At 46.3% G+C, this 20,489-nt stretch overlaps 1 protein-coding gene across 2 annotated transcripts in view; it reads right to left on the bottom strand.

Moving 5' to 3' along the window:
• LOC140494757 (hepatocyte growth factor activator) overlaps positions 1 to 20,489 on the bottom strand; it is an 88,759-nt gene that overhangs the window by 33,094 nt on the left and 35,176 nt on the right. For both annotated transcript variants that reach the window (XM_072594328.1, XM_072594337.1), the window contains exons 9-11: positions 10,920 to 11,014; positions 9,497 to 9,610; positions 3,125 to 3,256 (exon numbers count right to left, since the gene is read on the bottom strand). In XM_072594328.1, the coding sequence (XP_072450429.1) occupies positions 3,125 to 3,256; positions 9,497 to 9,610; positions 10,920 to 11,014 (341 nt within the window). The remainder of the gene's footprint in view (positions 1 to 3,124; positions 3,257 to 9,496; positions 9,611 to 10,919; positions 11,015 to 20,489) is intronic.

Genomic DNA, 20,489 nt, shown 5'->3' with positions numbered 1-20,489 from the left:
GGCAGGCTGTCTTCAGCTCTCTGTTCCAAGTTACCTTCTGAACTTTTAAAAAAAATTCACATCACTGAAAACCAATAATCCATTCACCTCTACTTTAGCAGTCTAAGAGGAAAGGTGTGTTGCTGAACAAGTGAACCAAAGGGTGCAGGTTCACAGTTCTTGAAGGGAGAGTTGCAGGTAGACAGGGCAGTGAAGAAGGCATTTGATATGCTTGCCTTTATTGGTCAGTGCATTGAGAATAGGAATTGGGGTATCATGTTACAGCTGCACAAGACATTGGTTAGGAATACTGCGTGCAAGTCTGTTCTCCCTGCTATAGGAAAGATGCTGTGAAACCTGTAAAGATGCAGAAAAGATTTACAAGGATGTTGCCAGGGTTGGAGAGTTTGAACTGTAGGGAGAGGCTGAACAGGCTGGGGCTATTTTCCCTGGAGTATTGGAGGCTGAAGGGTGACCTTACAGAGGTTTACAAAATCATGAGGAGCATGGATAGGATGAATAGTCAAAGTCTTTTTCCCAGGGTAGAGGAGTCTAAAACTAGAGGGCATAGGTTTAAGGTGAGAGGGGAAAGATTTAAAAGGAACCTAAGAGGTAACATTTTCATTTAGAGGTTGGTGTGTGTACTGAATGAGCTGCCAGAGGAAGTGGTAGAGGCTGGTAGAATTACAACATTTAAAATTTGGGCGGCACGGTGGCACAGTGGTTAGCACTGCTGCCTCACAGCGCCTGAGACCCGGGTTCAATTCCCGCCTCAGGCGACTGACTGTGTGGAGTTTGCACGTTCTCCCCGTGTCTGCGTGGGTTTCCTCCGGGTGCTCCGGTTTCCTCCCACAGTCCAAAGATGTGCAGGTCAGGTGAATTGGCCATGCTAAATTGTCCATAGTGTTAGGTAAGGGGTCGATGTAGATGTAGGGGTATGGGTGGGTTACGCTTCGGCGGGGCGGTGTGGACTTGTTGGGCCGAAGGGCCTGTTTCCACACTGTAAGTAATCTAATCTAATCTAATCTAATCTAATCTAAAATCTGGATGAGTACACGAATAGGAAGGGTTTAAAGGGATGTGGGCCAAATGCTGGCAAATGGGATTAGATTATTTATGGTATCTGCTGGGAATGGACGAGTTGAAACAAAGGGTCTGATTCCGTACTGTACATCTCTGACTCTATAGCTGGAAAGAGTGCTTAGCTTTTCTTAGAGAAAGTGAGAGAAAAGTCAGTAAGTAAGTGTTTGCATGTTGTGGGGAGAGACAAAGAGAATCACATCTAGCAAATGCACAGGAGACTGAAAAGAAATGCTTGCAACTCCATCAGCTGTGTAAGAAATGTTCCTGTGAATAAAGGAGTGATGCTTCCTATGGGAAAAGGATATTGCTGGGAAAAAGAGTTGAAGCTTTCTTTTGGAAAAGAAGGATTCTTCTACCTCATTTTGTGACTATGTTCTATGGCTCACCACCACAGTAACCAAATGACAAAAGTAAAGGTTATGCTCTATCAAACCATGTTTCACTCTGGAATCTTATTTCTCTAGCATCTGGGATCATAACTTGTTATAATTATGTGGTTCATAAGAATATGACTACTTCGTTTGGTTTTTATGATTATTGTATTTTTGAATAAGTGAAAGAGATCATGCGGCCATTGTGTTGGAGACTGAAAGCTTGTGTGTTACATTCTCTTATTATTATTGTGATAGTCATTACAGATCAAAGGGAATCGGATTGCTTTATTGAGAGGGAAATGCAAGGTACTTACACTTGGAACACTTGCTAATGGAATGTTGGCCCTTATTTCAAGAGAGTTTGAGTATACGAGTAGGAAAGTCTTACTGCAGCGAGGTGCTGGTGAGACTCATCTGGAGTACAGTGAGTAGTTTTGGCCTGTTATTTAGGAACAATATCATTTCATTGGAGGCAGTTCAGAGAAGGTTCACTGAAGTGCTCCCCAGTACAGAGGGATTGCCTTATGAGCAAAGGCTAAACAGGTTGGAACGCTACTCCTTGGAGTTTAGAAGAATGGGAGGTGATCTCATTGAGGACATATCGGATTCTTAAGGGGGTTGACAGGGTAAATGCTGAGAGGATGCTTCCCCTCATGGGAGAGTCTAGGACCAGAAGACAGAAGGATAGATGGCCCCAGTGGCATTATCGCTGGAGAGAGAGTCATTATAATTAAATTCAGAATAAAGGCGTGCCAATTTAAGACTGAGATGAGGGGGAATTTCTTGTTTCAGAGGATTGGGGATCTCTTTGCCACATGAGGGTAGAGTTATTATTTTGTGGTTATGGGGAAAAGACAGGAATGTGTATGTGAAGGGCTTATGGTCTTATGGAGACATAGACAGCAGTTTCTAAGTCTGCATGAGTTGATCCTGAGTCCTCTAAATTCCTACAAAAATACTGTAGGCATCGAGATATTACTGTTTGTACTGTAAATTATCCATCCCTTTCAAAGGTGAAAGGGAATTGAGATAAAGGATAACTGATTCGTAGTTTTACTTGGACATTAAAAGAATATATTTCCCATTGTAATGTGAGAGAGGATAGAGGAAGGCATGGATAGTTAGTCAATCATGTTTAATGTTCAGGAATTCTGGTCTTGCCAGGAATACTCACATCACATAAATAAATTTAAACAAAAGGTCCAAGTTAATAATAAAATCTCGCAACTCTGAAAATAGACCATTTGGCCCATCGTGCTTGTGCTGGTTCTTAAAAAAGAGTTATCTGAATAGTTCCATTTTGTCTGCTTTTCTCCCTTATTGTCCTACAATTTTCTCCCCTTCAAATCATGACCCCATTTCCTTTTGAGAGTTGGCACTACTCTTTAGACAATCCAATCCAATCTAAATCATCTCTGGGAAGATACATTTCCTCATCTCCTGGTTCTTTTGCCAATTACCATACGTTTGTGTCCTCTGATTACCAACTTTTCTCAGTTAGTCTCTCTTCATAAGTTTTGTGATTTTGAACACCTCAACTCCTTAGCCTCCAAGCTTCAAATGTCAAGAAGAACAGGCAGGAAGTGAGTATTAACAAAGCTGTGTGCGTGGGTGAAGAGAGGGGGTCCTTCACTGAAGGAACAATCTGTAATTTCACCCAAATATACTTTTCCAGTTCCCGGGGATACCTTCATATTGAACGCTGTCACACTCAGGCCCACTGCCAGTACACACACAGTTTTCCACCTCGTCTCCAACAATGCGGACCCAGCGCTCCCCAATAAGGAAGTACCTGTAGTGGCTACTGTCGAAACATTTCACTGAAAGAGAAAATCACTAAATGAAGGCAATATACAAATTAGGCATGCAATCATTAGTCAATCTGAATCCAATCTGAACTGGGGTGGCGACAGCCTGGTGGCATTATTGCTGGACCGTTAGTCTAGAGACCCAGGTGATGTTTTGGGGACCTGGCTTCAAATCCTGCCGCAGCAGATGGTGGAATTTGAATTTGAAAAGAAGGTGGAATTAAGAGTTAGATAATGACTATGAAACCATTGTTGGAAAATCTCATTTGGGGAGTAGTTTAGCGCAAGGGATTAGCTTAACTTGGTGCCATAGAACAGTACCGGTACTTTAGCCCTTGATGTTGTGCCAGCCTTTTATCCTGATGTAAGATCAGACTAGGAGAAAATGAGGACTGCAGATGCTGGAGATCAGAGCTGAAAATGTGTTGCTGGAAAAGCGCAGGTCAGGCAGCATCCAAGGAGCGGGAGAATCGACGTTTCGGGCATGAGCCCTTCTTCAGGAATGAGGAAAGTGTGTCCAGCAGGCTAAGATAAAAGGTAGGGAGGAAGGACTTGAGGGAGGGAGGAGGGACTTGGGGGAGGGGTGTTGGAAATATGATAGGTGGAAGGAGGTTAAGGTGAGGGTGATAAGGTGAGGGTGATAGGTCGGAATGGGGGTGGGGGCGGAGAGGTCAGGAAGAAGATTGCAGGTTAGGAAGGTGGTGCTGAGTTCGAGGGTTGGGACTGAGACAAGGTAGGGGGAGGGAAAATGAGGAAACTGGAGAAATCTGAGTTCATCCCTTGTGGTTGGAGGGTTCCTAGGCAGAAGATGAGGCGCTCTTCCTCCAACTGTCGTGTTGCTATGGTCTGGCGATGGAGGAGTCCAAGGACCTGCACGTCCTTGGTGGAGTGGGAGGGGGAGTTGAAGTGTTGAGCCACGGGGTGGTTGGGTTGGTTGGTCCGGGTGTCCCAGAGGTGTTCTCTGAAACGTTCCGCAAGTAGGCGGCCTGTCTCCCCACTATAGAGGAGGCCACATCGGGTGCAGCAGATGCAGTAAATGATGTGTGTGGAGGTGCAGGTGAATTTGTGGTGGATATGGAAGGATCCCTTAGGGCCTTGGAGGGAAGTAAGGGGGGAGGTGTGGGCACAAGTTTTGAATTTCTTGTGGTTGCAGGGGAAGGTGCCGGGAGTGGAGGTTGGGTTGTTGGGGGGTGTGGACCTGACAAGGGAGTCATGGAGAGAGTGGTCTTTTCGGAACGCTGATAGGGGAGGGGAGGGAAATATATCCCTGGTGGTGGGGTCAATTTGGAGGTGGCGGAAATGACGACGGATGATACGATGTATCTGGAGGTTGGTGGGTGGTAGTGAGGACGAGTGGGGTTCTGTCCTGGTGGTGATTGGAGGGGCGGGGCTCAAGGGCGGAGGAGCGGGAAGTGAAGGAGATGCGGTGGAGGGCATTGTCGATCACGTCTGGGGGGAAATTGCGGTCTTTGAAGAAGGAGGCCATCTGGGTTGTTCAGTATTGGAACTGGTCCTCTTGGGAGCAGATGCGGCGGAGATGAAGGAATTGGGAATGTGGGATCGCGTTTTTACAGGGGGCAGGGTGGGAGGAGGTGTAGTCTAGGTAGCTGTGAGAGTCGGTCGTTTTATAGTCCCTCCTCCCTCCCCCAAGTCCCTCCTCCCTACCTTTTATCATAGCCTGCTTGGCACACTTTCCTCATTCCTGAAGAAGGGGTCATGCCCGAAACGTCGATTCTCCTGCTCCTTGGATGCTGCCTGACCTGCTGCGCTTTTCCAGCAACACATTTTCAGCTCTGATCTCCAGCATCTGCAGTCCTCACTTTCTCCTAGAAGATTTTAACCTTCTGCGAATCCTCTTGCAAGGATGCCTTCCTGGAAGAAGCTCTCTTCCTCCCTCTCCAAGGATCTCAGTGAGTCCCTCTCTCAATGCACACCCCAGGTCATCTCCTCTGCCCAGAAGCTCTTCGGCCACATTCTCAAACAGACTCACTACCACAGCCACATCTCCTTCCTCAGCACCTGCCTACGGAACCGACTGACCCTGCACGGACTCCGGATTACATTCAGACCAACAAAATTTGGACCCAACCAGGACAACCAGTACCTACAATAAATCCGAAGCCTCCAGCAACAGACCTCCCTCCGGATCCTCCGCTCCACGCTTGCAGCCATGCGCCGCTACCTACGTTCCCTGCAATTAGCCCTACCCCAGCTCAGGACAACACTCTCACAGACTTGCAATGGACCTCTACTGTTCTTCATCCACAGAAGAATCCAGACACTAAACAAACAGTTGTTCCTAGCCATATCGGAAATTAAAGACAGTAAGTACCAAAAAAGTTCATGTACTTACCCCCACAGTCTGGGTTCCTCAACTGTTCCAGAATCTTCCATCAGCCTCCGAAATCACTCTGGCGCCATTAACCACGTGGCCGCTGCAGTGCCCGCAGCAGCAACCGCCGCCGCGAACCATGACGTCACTTCTGCCCCCACCAACCATGCAGCCTCCGCGATCGCCACCCAGACAACCGCCTCCACGATCGCTAGGAAGACCATCGCTGACAGATTCACGGCCTCCGCGGGCTCCATGGCTATCGGGAACAACACAGTTTCTGCTCTCGCCACAGCCACCTCCGCCCCCCAGTGACATCACTCACCTGCACAACGACCACGCCGCATGGGTCTCCGCCCCCACGCCGATCTCCGTCACCACGACTAACCCCACCCCTACGCCAATCTCCGTCCGCCCGCCTAACCCCGCCCCCACGCTGATCTCCGTCACCACAACTAACCCCACCCCCACGCCGATCTCCGTCCGCCCGCCTAACCCCACCCCCACGCCGATCTCCGTCCGCCTGCCTAACCCCGCCCCCACACCGATCTCTGTCCCCACGCCGCACCCCACCCCCGCCCCGATCTCCGTCCCCGCTCCGATTCCAGACCCCACGCCTAACCCCGCCCCCACTCCCAGCTCCAGCCCCACACCATGTCCTAGCTCCCAGCCCTGCCGTATTTTCACCATCCCTCCAGAACTACCCCTCTCTGAGGATGAAAGATCAGTCCTCAGCAGAGGCCTCACCTTCATTCCCCTACACACTCGGATTAACGAGTTCAACACGCGGCGAGACATCGAACAATTCTTCCGCCGCCTTCGCCTCTGCGCCGACTTCTTCAACCAAGATTCTCGCCCACCCTCTGACGACCCCTTCTCCCGCCTCCAACACACCCCATCCACCTGCACACCCCGTGCTGGCCTCTTACCCGCCCTCGATCTCTTCACAGCCAACTGCCGCTGCGACATTAACTGCCTCAACCTCGCCACCCCTCTCACCCACTCCAACCTCTCACCCTCGGAACATTCAGCCCTCCACTCCCTCCGGTCCAACACCAACCTCACTATCAAACTGGCAGTCAAGGGAGGCGCGGTGGTGGTTTGGCGCACCAACCTTTACACCGCTGAGGCTAAACGCCAGCTCGTGGACACCTCCTCCGACTGCCCCCTTGACCGTGACCCCACCTCCCATCACCAGACCATCATCTCCCAGACCATCCATAACCTCATCACCTCAGGGGATCTCCCATCCACCGCTTCCAACCTCACAGAACTCCCCACCTACATTCGGGACACCACCCAAGCCCTCCACCTCCTCCATGATGTTCGCTTCCCCGTCCCCAACGCCTTATCTTCACCATGGACATCCAGTCCCTGTACACCTCCATCCCCCATCACAATGGACTCAAAGCCCTCCGCTTCTTCCTTTCCCGCCGAACCAACCAGTACCCTTCCACTGACACCCTCCTTCGACTGACTGAACTGGTCCTCACTCTGAACAACTTCTCTTTCCAATCCTCCCACTTCCTCCAAACCAAAGGAGAAGCCATGGGCACCCGCATGGCCCCCAGCTATGCCTGCCTCTTCGTAGGATATGTGGAACAGTCCATCTTCCACAGCTACACTGGCACCACCCCCCACCTTTTCCTCCGCTACATCGATGACTGTATCGGCGCTGCCTCGTGCTCCCACGAGGAGGTTGAACAGTTCATCCACTTTACCAACACCTTCCACCCCGACCTCAAATTCACCTGGACCATCTCAGACTCCTCCTTCCCCTTCCTGGACACCTCTATTTCTATCTCGGGTGACCGAACCAACACTGACATTTACTATAAACCGACCGACTCCCACAGCTACCTAGACTACACCTCCTCCCATCCTGTCCCCTGTAAAAACGCCATCCCATATTCCCAATTCCTTCGTCTCTGCCGCATCTGCTCCCAGGAGGACCAGTTCCAATACTGAACAACCCAGATGGCCTCCTTCTTCAAAGATCGTAATTTCCCCCCAGACGTGATCGACAGTGCCCTCCACCGCATCTCCTCCACTTCCCGCTCCTCTGCCCTTGAGGCCCGCCCCCCCAATCACCACCAGGTCAGAATCCCACTGGTCCTCACCTACCACCCCACCAACCTCCATGTTCATCATATCATCTGTCGTCATTTCTGCCACCTCCAAACGGACCCCAACACCAGGGATATATTTCCCTCCCCTCCCCTATCAGCGTTCCGAAAAGACCACTCGCTCTGTGACTCCCTCGTCAGGTCCACACCCCCCAACAACCCAACCTCCACTCCCGGCACCTTCCCCTGCAACCACAAGAAATGCAAAACTTGTGCCCACACCTCCCCCCTTACTTCCCTCCAAGGCCCCAAGGGATCCTTCCATATCTGCCACAAATTCACCTGCACCTCCACACACATCATTTACTGCATCCACTGCACCCGATGTGGCCTCCTCTATAGTGGGGAGACAGGCCGTCTACTTGCGGAACGTTTCAGAAAATACCTCTAGGACACCCGGACCAACCAACCCAACCATCCTGTGGCTCAACTCTTCAACTCCCCCTTCCACTCCGCCAAGGACATGCAGGTCCCTGGACTCCTCCATCGCCAGACCATAGCAACATGACGGCTGGAGGAAGAGCACCTCATCTTCTGCCTAGGAACCCTCCAACCACAAGGGATGAACTCAGATTTCTCCACTCCGACCTATCACCCTCACCTTATCACCCTCACCTTAACCTCCTTCCACCTATCGTATTTCCAACACCCCTCCCCCAAGTCCCTCCTCCCTACCTTTTAACTTAGCCCGCTTGGCACACTTTCCTCATTCCTGAAGAAAGGCTCATGCCCGAAACGTCGATTCTCCCGCTCCTTGGATGCTGCCTGACCTGCTGCGCTTTTCCAGCAACACATTTTCAGAACACCAATGATCACCGAGCTCTAGGTTGAATACTTTCCATCTACCACCACTCTCTGTCTTCCACGGGCCAGCCAATTTTGTATCCAGGCAGCCAAATTTCCCTTTATCCCATGCCTCCTTACTTTGTGAATGAAACGACCAGGGAACCTTATCAAATGCCTTGCTAAAATCCATGTACACCACATCCACTGCTCTACCTTCATCAATGTGTTTTGTCATATCCTCAAGGAATTCAATAAGGTTTGTGAGGTATGACATGCTTCTGTCATGGGCCGAAGAGCCCATTCCTGTGCTGTTCAGTTCTGTGTTCTATGTTCACTCATGCCCCCCGTTAGGGAAGGAAACTGCCATCTATACCTAATCTGGCCTACATGTGACTCCAGGCCCACAACAACGTGGTTGACTCAAAACTTCCCTCTGGGCAATAAATGCTGGCCTAGCCAGTGACACCCTCATCCCTTGAATGAATGAAAGAAAGAACTGAAGATTCAAGAAAGGCAGACGCGATTGTTGTTGAAAAGAGTGACTAGTTGCTGACACTTTTCATTTTGCACTCATCAGAACAAATGCAAGAATACTAAATTTCAAACAATCACAACTATTTATACGACAGGATTCTGCTTGATTGGCAAGCCAATTCTGATTGGCTGAGGTGTTGTCATGGTGAAACCACGAGGAAGGCTCTTCAACCTTCTCAGTAATTCAAAAATAGCTCGAGGCATCTAAACACCCTGTTTACAGAAAGTAGCTTCCTGTTTATGAATGTACCCTGCTTCTAGAGTCCTCTTGTGGGCCTCACTGATTTGTCTTAAATTGATTGTCATGATGGCAATTAGCACAATCAGAGTTGCTTAGCAAGTGCTGCCCAATTGCAGTATACGTAATAAAGACAGGAGGTTTGGTCACATATATTGCCATTCAGCGAGCGCACCGGTTAAGTTATAATGTACACTGTTCTCTCAAATACACGCAAACAGGAGTTAATCACGTACCTTCCTGGCAATTCACTCCTGTGAATTCATCATGGCAGCGGCAGTGGTAAGAGTTGAGCAGAGGGTCTCTGATGCATGTCCCTCCATTTTTACAGGGATGTGAAGTACAGGGATCTGCCCAGTTCAAAGCAAAGAGGTTTTAGTGCCAATGCCACGTGCTCAGTTCTCTTTCTGCAAACAAAGTGACCCCAAATTTTAGTTCTCCTAGCCTGTATTCCCAAGGAATAAAACTTCCAGCACCAACCCAGCCCATTATTAGCAACTTACTTTGTCATAAACTGGGTTAATTTCAATAATAATACCCCTGCAATTATTTTCCCCTTTATCAAAATTCCTTGTAAATTTTGTGCATAAATCACGAATAAAATTATGCAATGTGATAAGTATTGTAGCAATCTATTTTAGCAACTTTCCACATTTTGACAGACATTACTTGTCAAGATGTTGCTTCGAATTCTAAAACCCAGCTTTCTGACATTTTGTAATTTACTGTAATATACTGCACAACATAATTGCTTACACAGTTCCTGCTCATAACAACTTGACAGGTTCCACAGGGTGGGGTGTATTTAATACTGCAGTGAACATGACAGCAGTCAGGATGTGTTAATCAAATAGTAAGATAATCAGCAGGATCCCCACAGAGCTTCATCCCACTGCAAAGAATGTTAGCCTCCCCCTGGTTAAGGAAATTCCCCACTGCTGATTATCCCCATAAATGTATTCTCTCTGCAAAAATTCATTGCCCTGAGAAAATTCAGCCTACCACTGAGGAAATTCACTCTTCAAAAGAAATTCATCTGCCTCTAAGGACATTCTCGACCCTGAGGAATTTCACACTCCCGAGAAAATGTACTCCCCTAAAAAATTTCAACTGAGGAAATGTGTTCCTGTGCACCACAAAAGACACCACCATCCCCCATCCCCCCATCCTCCTTGCCCCACCAAGAAATGTCACCTTCCTTCAAGGACGATCTTCTCATACACCCCCAACCCCTGTGGAAAATCATCCTTCTCCCAAGGAATGAGGAGATGCCGGTGTTGGACTGGGGTGGACAAAGTTAAAAACCACACACCGCCGGGTTATTGTCCAACGAGTTTATTTAGAAGTACTAGCTTTCAGAGCACTACTCCTTCATCAGGTAACTAGTGGGGCAGGATCATATATCATTTTAATTGTGTTCTTTTGTTATAAGTTCTGTGTCTTAGGATCCTGCCCCAATAGGTACCTGATGAAAGACCAGTGCTCAGAAAGCTAGTGCTTCCAAATAAACCTGTCGGACTATAACCTGGTGTTGTGGGACTTTATCTCTCAAAGCAATGTCAGTCCCATCCTGTTTTCCCTATGAAGATGTCCATTGCATGGGAGTAACTTCTTTAATATGGATATTATTTCTGACCAAGCAGCAGCTGACTTACCCACCTTCTTTTGGACACTGTGGAATATCGCAAAAATCCCAGGAGATATGATCATCAGTCAATGTGTAACACCAAGGTTCTTGCTCATTGTCTGTGTTTCTGAAATAGATACGTGGATAACCTATGATTGGCTGAACCTCCTGCCCAGTCTAAGGCCCACCACCTACCCTTAAAACTACTGATTTGAATATGAAATATAAACTGGCATTCATACAAGTACTGTAATCACAGAATCATGAAATTGATCTAGCATGGAGCGAGTGTTATGAACCAGACCAAACCAAATCCTCTTAAAATATTTAGAAGATAGTCTAGACTCTAAAGTTTTCTTATTTTAAAGGTAAATGTAAGGTGTTGTGTTCCAGGTTCAACTTGATTGGCGAAATTACTATATTTAAAGCAAAACACAGTTTATTTATCCACTTGTAGCTAAAATGCAACAAAAGAAAGGAGGAATTGGGATAACATAACTCAATTGGAAAACTTTACAGACAAATAGATACAGTAACTTTTACTAATTAACTGTTCCAATATAATAACATGCCATAAACACATCTCAGCAAAAGGCAAAGTCAGACATAGATCGTCTCACATGCACCTCCTGTAGCAGGCAGTGAATCCCTAGTTTTCAACTGTAACCAAGAGAGAGGAAAAAAATAGCTTCCACTTCTTCAAGACCTCAACAGCTACTGCTGAACGCTAAACTAAAATCTCTGGTTTGTAGGAGTTTGACCACACCCATTCAGGCTGCTTCTATTGTTCCAACATTTTAAAAAAGCCCAAAGCTGCACAAGTTGTTTATCTTCTCATAGTCACCCAAGCTCTCTCTGAAAGGAACAAAAAAGTATCATCTTAGGAGGTCATTTGGCCCATCATACTTCCATCAGCTCATCAAATGAGCATCATTACCAAGTGCCAATTTATGTGCCATACCCTTCCATAGTATTTCTATCCAAGTGACCATCCAATGCCCTCAGATGCCCTGTGATATCAGTTATGATCTGGAATGTCTTAAGTAGATTTGCCATCACTAACCCTTCTTCCTGATTTTAGTCAAGACTACTGACACCATGCGGGGAAGGGATGTCCACATAATGTCCTAGGCAGAAGATCGGTTCAACTTTTTTGGGCTGTAAATAGGTTTATTATATATTACTTAATAGCTAGCAGCTTTACATCTAAGAAACATGGCTGTCCCTTGTAAGGCATCAAGATCAACTTAAGACCAATTCACATCGTTACTTTAACTATGTGCTTTATTCTGAAGAACAATGACTTGGGAACTGGTTAGAACACTGCTTCACTCCCTCAGGATCAGTCCTTTATATCTTAAAGTGTAGAGCTCCTCTCATGATGTCAGTTAACTCTTTCAGTTAACTGAACACCTTGGGCTGGCTCTTATGAGGAGAGCTGGGTAGATTAGTGAGACAATAATATGGGGTGCTGTGCCATGGGTGTCTTTCTCAGTATCCACCCTCCTGCCTCTACCAACGGGGCAGGCATTAGGATGTCAGTAGGCTGCTGGGTCAATTGAAAGCATAAAGGCTGTTTCAGGTCCCTCTCCTCCCCTGTTGGGATTTAACCTACCACTGAGAGGCCCATACAGATTTCAGCAATGGGTTCCAGTCCTAGGGGCACTGCCAGCTCATATTGGTAGCTCTCGGAGACAGGGATTCCTCACTTTGATTGGCTGCAGGAAGAGTCAACCTTTACCCCTGAGGAGTGTGCCCTGCCACACCTCCTTGGCAGCCAGATATGGCTTAAAATCTACAGTTTGTTCCTCCTTCATCTAAAGGTCATTGGGTCAAATCCATGAGATAAAGAAGCAGAACTAGGCCATTCAGCCCATCAAGTCTGCTCCATGGTTTAGTTGTGACAGACATAGATCTCATCCCCAACCTCCTGTTTTCTCCCACTCGAATTGAACACATACTCTCGGCTAACATTTCAATGTTCACAGTTAGAAACCTGGTTGATGGGATATTTGTGGGCAGAGCGATCCTCTTTCTTTGATTGGGTGTCAGGATGTGCTTCTCATTGAGTATTTGTAAGACAGAGGTGAATGGATTCTCATTCAATAAGGGAATCAAACAATTTCCGGGATAGTTGGGATCACGGAAATTCCAACACAAACAGATCAGTCATGATCGTATTGAATGAAGGAGCAAGCTCGGGGGTTTGAATGGTCTAATTCCATTCCTAATTTGTATTTTCAAACATTCCAATCAGAATTACAGTGAGAAAGGAACTTTACTAGTGACTCTTAACAAGAAGAGGTTCTTGTGTGAACATGATGCAGTTTGTTACATAATATCTAGTAGCATAATACCTGAGCTAGTCAGACATTGATACTAAGACATGGATGACACATCCATCCCCTACAAGATCCAAAGTTTTTCTCCTAATTTCCCCAATCAAGACTTTATTATATTATTAGGCTGGTTGAAACACAATGCTGACTCCAACATTAACTCCTGTCACTCTGACCAGGCTAACATTTTTTATGGTACTGATTGAGGGTCCGATATTGGTTAGGACACCAGGCTAACTTACTGTTGAATAATACCACTGGGATAGGCAGGTGAGACCTCAACGTAGCACCTCCTCTGAAAATTTTCTCTTCCAGTGTGCTCTCTCAGTAGCAGACTGGAGTGTCTGGGAGTGGGGCCTAACATTTGATTAAACTGGGCTGGTGCACCAGTGAATAGATGGGGGGAGCATTTACCTATTGACTTTTTCCACATGGTCACCTCTATTGTCACCCTCAAGATTATTTCTGGGACCAGCCCCGGTGGAATGGGGAGGTGAGGGGTGAGGGAGTTGGTGGGGCAGGAACATTCCTGACCCACAGCTCCCAAATAACTTCATGTAGTTAACCATTTCAGTGCTACTCTGGGAACTCGATGTACGTTGATTGTCAACACTTTGCAGAAGCCATTTGCTAGAATAGTTCCAGCAATGAGAAACTCTCACCAACCTTTACACATGCACTACTTTATCTGGGTACATCATAGTTTGCTACGACATCTGGTCTGCCCAGGACCGTAAGAAACTACAGAGAGTTTCGAACATAGCTCAGTTCATCATGTAAACCAACCTTGCATTCATTGACCCCATCTACACTTCTCACTGCCCTGAAAAGCAAATAGAATAAAGGAGAACCCTAAAGCTTTCTATAGGCATGTGAGGAATAAAAGGATGACTCGGGTAGGAATAGGGCCAATCAAAGACAGAAGTGGGAAGTTGAGTGTGGACCCTGTAGAGATCAGAGAGGTGCTAAATGAACATTTTTCATCGGTGTTCACCCAGGAAAAGGAGAATATTGGAGAGGAGAAGAACGAGGTACGAGATTTTAGACAAGAAAGGATCGAGGTCAGTTACGCACAGGTGTTATCAATTCTAGAAGGAGTGAATGTAGACAAGTCCCCTGGGCCAGATGGGATTTATCCAAGGATTCTCTGGAAAGCTAGGGAGGAGATAGCAGAGCCTTTGACTTTGATATTTGAGTCATCATTGTCTACAGGTTTAGTACCAGAGGACTGGAAGATTGCAAATGTTGTGCTCTTGTTCAAGAAGGGCAGCAGAGATGACCCAGGTAATTATAGACCAGTGAGCCTTACTTCTGTTGTAGGAACGGTTTTGGAAAGGATTACAAGAGATAAGATTTATAATCATCTAGCAAGCAACAATTTGATTTCAGATAGTCAACGTGGTTTCGTCAAAGGCAAGTCGTGTCTCACAAGCCTCATTGAGTTTTTTTGAGAAGGTGACCAAGCATGTAGATGAGGGTAGGGCAGTTGACTTGGTGTACATGGACTTCAGTAAAGCCCTTGATAAGGTTCCACATGGTAGGCTGATGGAGAAAATGCAGAGGCATGGAATTGAGGGTGATTTAGCAGGTTGGATTAGAAATTAGTTTTCTGAAAGAAGGCAGCGAGTGGTGGTTGATGGAAAATATTCAGCCTGGAGTCCGGTTACTGGTGGTGTGCCACAAGGGACCACTACTGTTTGTCATTATTATAAATGACTTGGATGCAGGCATAGGTGGATGGATTAGTAAATTTGCAGATGACACTAAAGTCGGTGGAGTAGTGAACAGTTTGGAAGAAGGTTACAGGTTGCAGGAGGACTTAGATAAACTCCAGAATTTGGCTGAGAGGTGGCAAATTGAGCTTACTGCAGCTAAATGTGAGGTGATGCACTTTGGGAAGAATAACAGGAAGGCAGAGTACTGGGTCAACGGAAAGATTCTTGTGGATGTGCAGAAGGATCTTGGAGTCCATGTGCATAGATCTCTGAAAGTTGCCACCCAGGTGGATAGTGCTATTAAGAAGGCATATGGTGTGTTAGGAATCATTGGTAGAGGGAATGCGTTTCGGAACCGCAATATCATGCTGCAACTATACAAAACGCTAGTGCAGCTGAACTTGGAATATTGTGTACAGTTCTGGTCCCCATATTTCGGGAAGGATGTGGAAACATTGGAAAAGGTGCAGAGGAGATTTACCAGGATGTTGCCTGGTCTGGAGGGAAGATCTTATGAGGAAAGGCTGAGAGACTTGGATCTATTCTCAATGGAAAGAAGAAGGCTAAGGGGGAATTTGATAGAGACATACAACATGATCAGAGGATTAGATAGGGTAGACAGTGAAAGTCTTTTTCCTAGGATGATGATGTCAGCGTGTATGAGGGGGCATAATTACAAATTGAGGGGTGATATATTTAAGACAGATGTCAGAGCAGGTTCTTTACTCAGAGAGTGGTAAGGGCATGGATTGCCCTACCTGCTAATGTAGTCAACATTAGCGAGATTTAAACAATCCTTAGATAAGCACATGGGTGATTTTGGGATAGGGTAGGGGGACGAGTTAAGAATAGTTCACAGGTCAGCGCAACATCGAGGGCTGAAGAGCCTGTTCTGCGCTGTATTGTTTTGTGTTCTAAAGTTAGCGAACATCATCAAACACCCCTCCCACTCCGGTTATAATCTCTTCTAACCTTCTCTGTCAGGCAGAAGGTAAAAAAGCTTAAATACACCAACAAGTTCAAGAACTTAGGGAGGGGTTGGTGGTGGAGTGATAATGTCACTGGGCTAGTGATCCAGACCCCCAGGCTAATAATCTGGGGACGTGAGTTCAAAACCCACCATGGCAGATAATGACATTTGAATCCATTAAAAATGTGGAATTAAAAGGTTTTAGTGGGCGGCATGGTGGCACAGCGGTTAGCACTGCTGCCTCACAGCGCCAGAGACTCGGGTTCAATTCCCACCTTGGGCGACTGACTGTGTGGAGTTTGCACATTCTCCCCGTGTCTGCGTGGGTTTCCTCTGGGTACTCCGGTTTCCTCCCACAGTCCAGAAAATGTGCAGGTCAGGTGAATTGGCCATGCTAAATTGTCCCTAGTGTTAGGTGTAGGGGAGTGGGTCTGGGTGGGTTGCTCTTCGGAGGGTCGGTGTGGACTTGTTGGGCCGAAGGGCCTGTTTCCACACTGTAAGTAATCTAATCTAATCTAAACAGCTTCTTCCCCGTTGTTATTAGACTGCTGAATGGACCTCTCCCAATGTCAAATCTAATGTTGATCTTGCTTTTTGTGCACCTGCTTTGCAGCCATAACTTTGTATTCCTCACTCTGTTCAATCACCGCATGATCTTTGCATTGTATGATCAGCCTGTACTGCACACAAAACACAACTTATCACTGCACTTAGGTACATGTGACAATAATAAATCAAATCAAATCAAACTTCAGCTTTTGGGCATAAACTGAAGAAGGTGATCTCCAGAAGGCTGAAAAGAGATTTGATAGACATTTTCAAAATCCTGAATAGTCTGGACAGTGTAGATGGGGAGTCAAGGAAGTCTCAACCTGAACAGATAGAGCGGAACAGTAGATGTGTTGTGTTTGGTCTTCCAGAAGGTGTTTGACAAGGAGCCTCATAAAAAATTACATAGTGTTGAAATGGATAGAAAATTGGCTAATGGGCAGGAAACAGCAAGTGGGATAAGGGGTTATTTTTGGTGACTGGTAACCAGTGGGGTTCCACAGGGATCAGTGCTGGGGCCGTAACTATTTACAAATATATGAATGACTGGGAGGAAGGAAGTGAAGGTATTGTAGCCAAATTCACAGACAATTCACTAAAATAGGTGGAAAGGCAAGTCGTGGGAGGGAGACAAATAGTTTAGAGAGGTATTGATATATCAAATAATAAGTGGGCAAAAAATTGGCAAATGGGGTATAATGCGGGAAAATGCAAAGTTGATCACTTTGGAAGAGAGAACAAAAGAATAGAGTATTTTTTAACTGGAGAAAACTGCAGAAAGCTGCAACACCAAGGGATTTTGAGAGACCTGTCCATGAAATACCGAAAGCTGTGTTTGGATAGAAATGGTGAGCAGAATATGGCACAAAAGCAGGAGATTGGCACAAAGGGGGAGCAGGGAATCAGGAAGGCTAATGGAATGTTGGCTCTTATTTCAAGGGGGTTGGAGTTTAAGTGTAGGGAAGTTTTACTGTACAAGGTGCTGGGGAGACCACATCTGGGAGTACTGGGAGCAGTTTTCGTTCCCTTTTTAAGGAAAGATATCATTTCATTAGCGGCAGTTCAGAGAAGGTTCACTACGATGATCCCGGGTGTGGAGGGATTGTCTTATGAGCAAAAGTTGATGTTTGGGATTCTACTCACTGCAGTTTAGAAGGATGAGAGTTGATCTCTTTGAAACAATTAGGATGCTTAAGTGGCTTGACAGGACAAATGCTGAGAGGATGTTTCCCCTCATAGGAGGGTCCAGGACCAGAGGGAATAGTTTCAGAATAAAGGAGCACCAATTTAAGACTGAGATGAGGAGGAATTTCTTCCCAGGGAGCTGTAGGGCAGGGTCCTTGTGTATATTTAAGGCTGAGATGGATAGGTTCTTGTTCAGTCAGGGAATCGAGGGTTACAGGAAAAGGCAGGAAAGTGGACGTGAGGAATATCGGATCAGCCATGATCCTTTTGAATGTCAGAACAGGCTCGAGGGGCCAAATGGCCCGCTCCATTTTCTATTTCTTGTGGTCTTATAGACTAAGCTGTTTCTCATTCTTAAAAGGAAAAAGGAACAAGAGGACGTAGAATTTAAGTGATGTGTAACAAAAGCAAGCATGATATGAGAAAAAGCTTTTTCACAGAGTGAGTAGTCAGGGTCTGAAACACACTGCCTGGGAATATGGTGAAGGCAGGTTCAACTGAGGTATTCAAGAGGGGCATCAGATGGTTATTTTGGATAGAAATGGCGTGCAGATAATGGCAAAAAAGCAGGAGATTGGCACGAAATAATGATGCTCATGTGACGAGCCAGTGCATGGATGATGGACTGAATGGCCTTCCTGGACACCATAACAACTCTGTAATTGGCAGCCCGATTCCGATGAATACACACATTCTGCAGCACCTTGGGATGTCCTGAGGGTGTGAATGAAGCAGTGTACAAGCCAGGTTCTCTGCTTCTACTATTAAAGACACTTCACAGGTCACTGCTTTGGCTTTCAGTGAATCATTGTTTGAACAGACAAAATATCACAGCAACATTCCACAAACTGCAATGACCTGGGTGCACAATTCATCTGCTTTACTGTTGTTAGCTGAGGATACATTTGGAGATTAGGAGAGTTTCCTGCTGAGCTTCAAATAGTGTCGTAGGATCAGCTTTTACCTGCAGTCCCTGGAAACATATTTTCCTTTTACATTTTTATGCTTTGATATGTGGGTATTGTTAGCTCTGGTGAATGGGATGTTCTCCAGATGAGACTGCTTAGCCACTGTTTAGTCTGGAACAGACTGCCAGAGATAGTGGTAGAGGTGAGTACAATTGTGTCATTTAAGAAACATTTAGACAGGTACATGGATGGGATAGGTATTGAAGGATTTGGACCAATCGCAGGCAAATGGGACTAGTTTAATTGTGAAAACTGGACAGCGTGGGCAGGTTGGGCTGAAGGGCCAGTGCTAAAGACCTCTCTGACTCTATGAGACTTAAGTCCATCCACCAATCAGATCAAGTTTGATCTGCTCTTCCCACCCATTAACATGTCTCTCCTCCACATTCCCTGCAAGTCCTATCTAACAGAAATCTAACTGGATAGGTCTTGAAAGATTTGATTCTCCAAGATCTCTCTGAAGGACAGGGAATCCCAAATTCCTACAAGCCATTGTCAGTTGCAGCTGAAGAACAGCACATGTTGGAACAGACTCAAGTTTCCTCTACTCAAACCCAATTACTTGCCACAGCCTTACCACCTCCTAAGGTAATCATCTTGTTCACCCACATGTAGCATTGCTTCCATTCTCACAACACCATAATACGGTGCCTCTGATTTCTCCTCCAAATGAATGCCACCTTAAGGAGCTCTCAGCTTGAAACTGGATTTATAAAGGACTGTGAAGGCTTTCAGGCTGAGGATTCTTTTATCCCAATGGTTTGTGAACCAAATGCAAGATGCACTGCAGAAATTCACCAATGACCTTCCAAACCTGCGACCACTTCCATCTAGAAGGACAAGGGCAGCAGAAACATGGGAACACCACCACCTGCAAGTTCACCTGCAAGCCACTCACCATCCTAACTTGGAAATATATCCCTGTCCATTCATTGTCACAGAGTCACAGAGATGTACAACATAGAAACAGACCCTTCGGTCCAACCCGTCCATGCCAACCAGATATCCCAACACAATCTAGTCCCACCTGCCAGCACCCGGCCCATATCTCTCCTATTCATATACCCATCCAAATGCCTCTTAAATGTTGCAATTGTACCAGCCTCCACCACTTCCTCTGGCAGCTCATTCCATACACGTACCACCCTCTGCGTGAAAAAGTTGCCCCATAGGTCTCTTTTATATCTTTCCCTTCTCACCCTAAACTTATGCCCTCTAGTTCTGGACTCCCCGAACCCAGGGAAAAGACTTTGTCTATTTATCCTATCCATGCCCCTCATAATTTTGTAAACCTCTATAAGGTCACCCCTCAGCCTCCGACGCTCCAGGGAAAACAGCCCCAGCCTGTTCAGCCTCTCCCTCTAGCTCAGATCCTCCAACCCTGGAAACATCCTTGTAAAGCTTTTCTGAACCCTTTCAAGTTTCACAACATCTTTCCAATAGGAAGGAGACCAGAATTGCACGCAATATTCCAACAGTGGTCTAAGCAATGTCCTGTACAGCCGCAACATGACCTCCCAACTCCTGTACTCAATACTCTGACCAACAAAGGAAAGCACACCAAACAACTTCTTCACTATCCTATCTACCTGTGACTCCACTTTCAAGGAGCTGTGAACCTGCACTCTAAGGTCTCTTTGTTCAGCAACACTCCCTAGGACCTTACCATTAAGTGTATAAGTCCTGCTAAGATTTGCTTTCCCAAAATGCAGCACCTCACATTTATCTGAATTAAACTCCATCTGCCACTTCTCAGCCCATTGACCCATCTGGTCCAGATCCTGTTGTAATCTGAAGTAACCCTCTTCGCTGTCCACTACACCTCTAATTTTGGTGTCATCTGCAAACTTACTAACTGTACCTCTTATACTCGCAG

This window comes from Chiloscyllium punctatum, chromosome 2 (genome assembly GCF_047496795.1).
Source record: "Chiloscyllium punctatum isolate Juve2018m chromosome 2, sChiPun1.3, whole genome shotgun sequence".
Lineage (NCBI taxonomy): Eukaryota > Metazoa > Chordata > Chondrichthyes > Orectolobiformes > Hemiscylliidae > Chiloscyllium > Chiloscyllium punctatum.
Note: the sequence above shows the minus strand (reverse complement) of the source record. Positions and strands in the feature narration are given on the sequence as shown.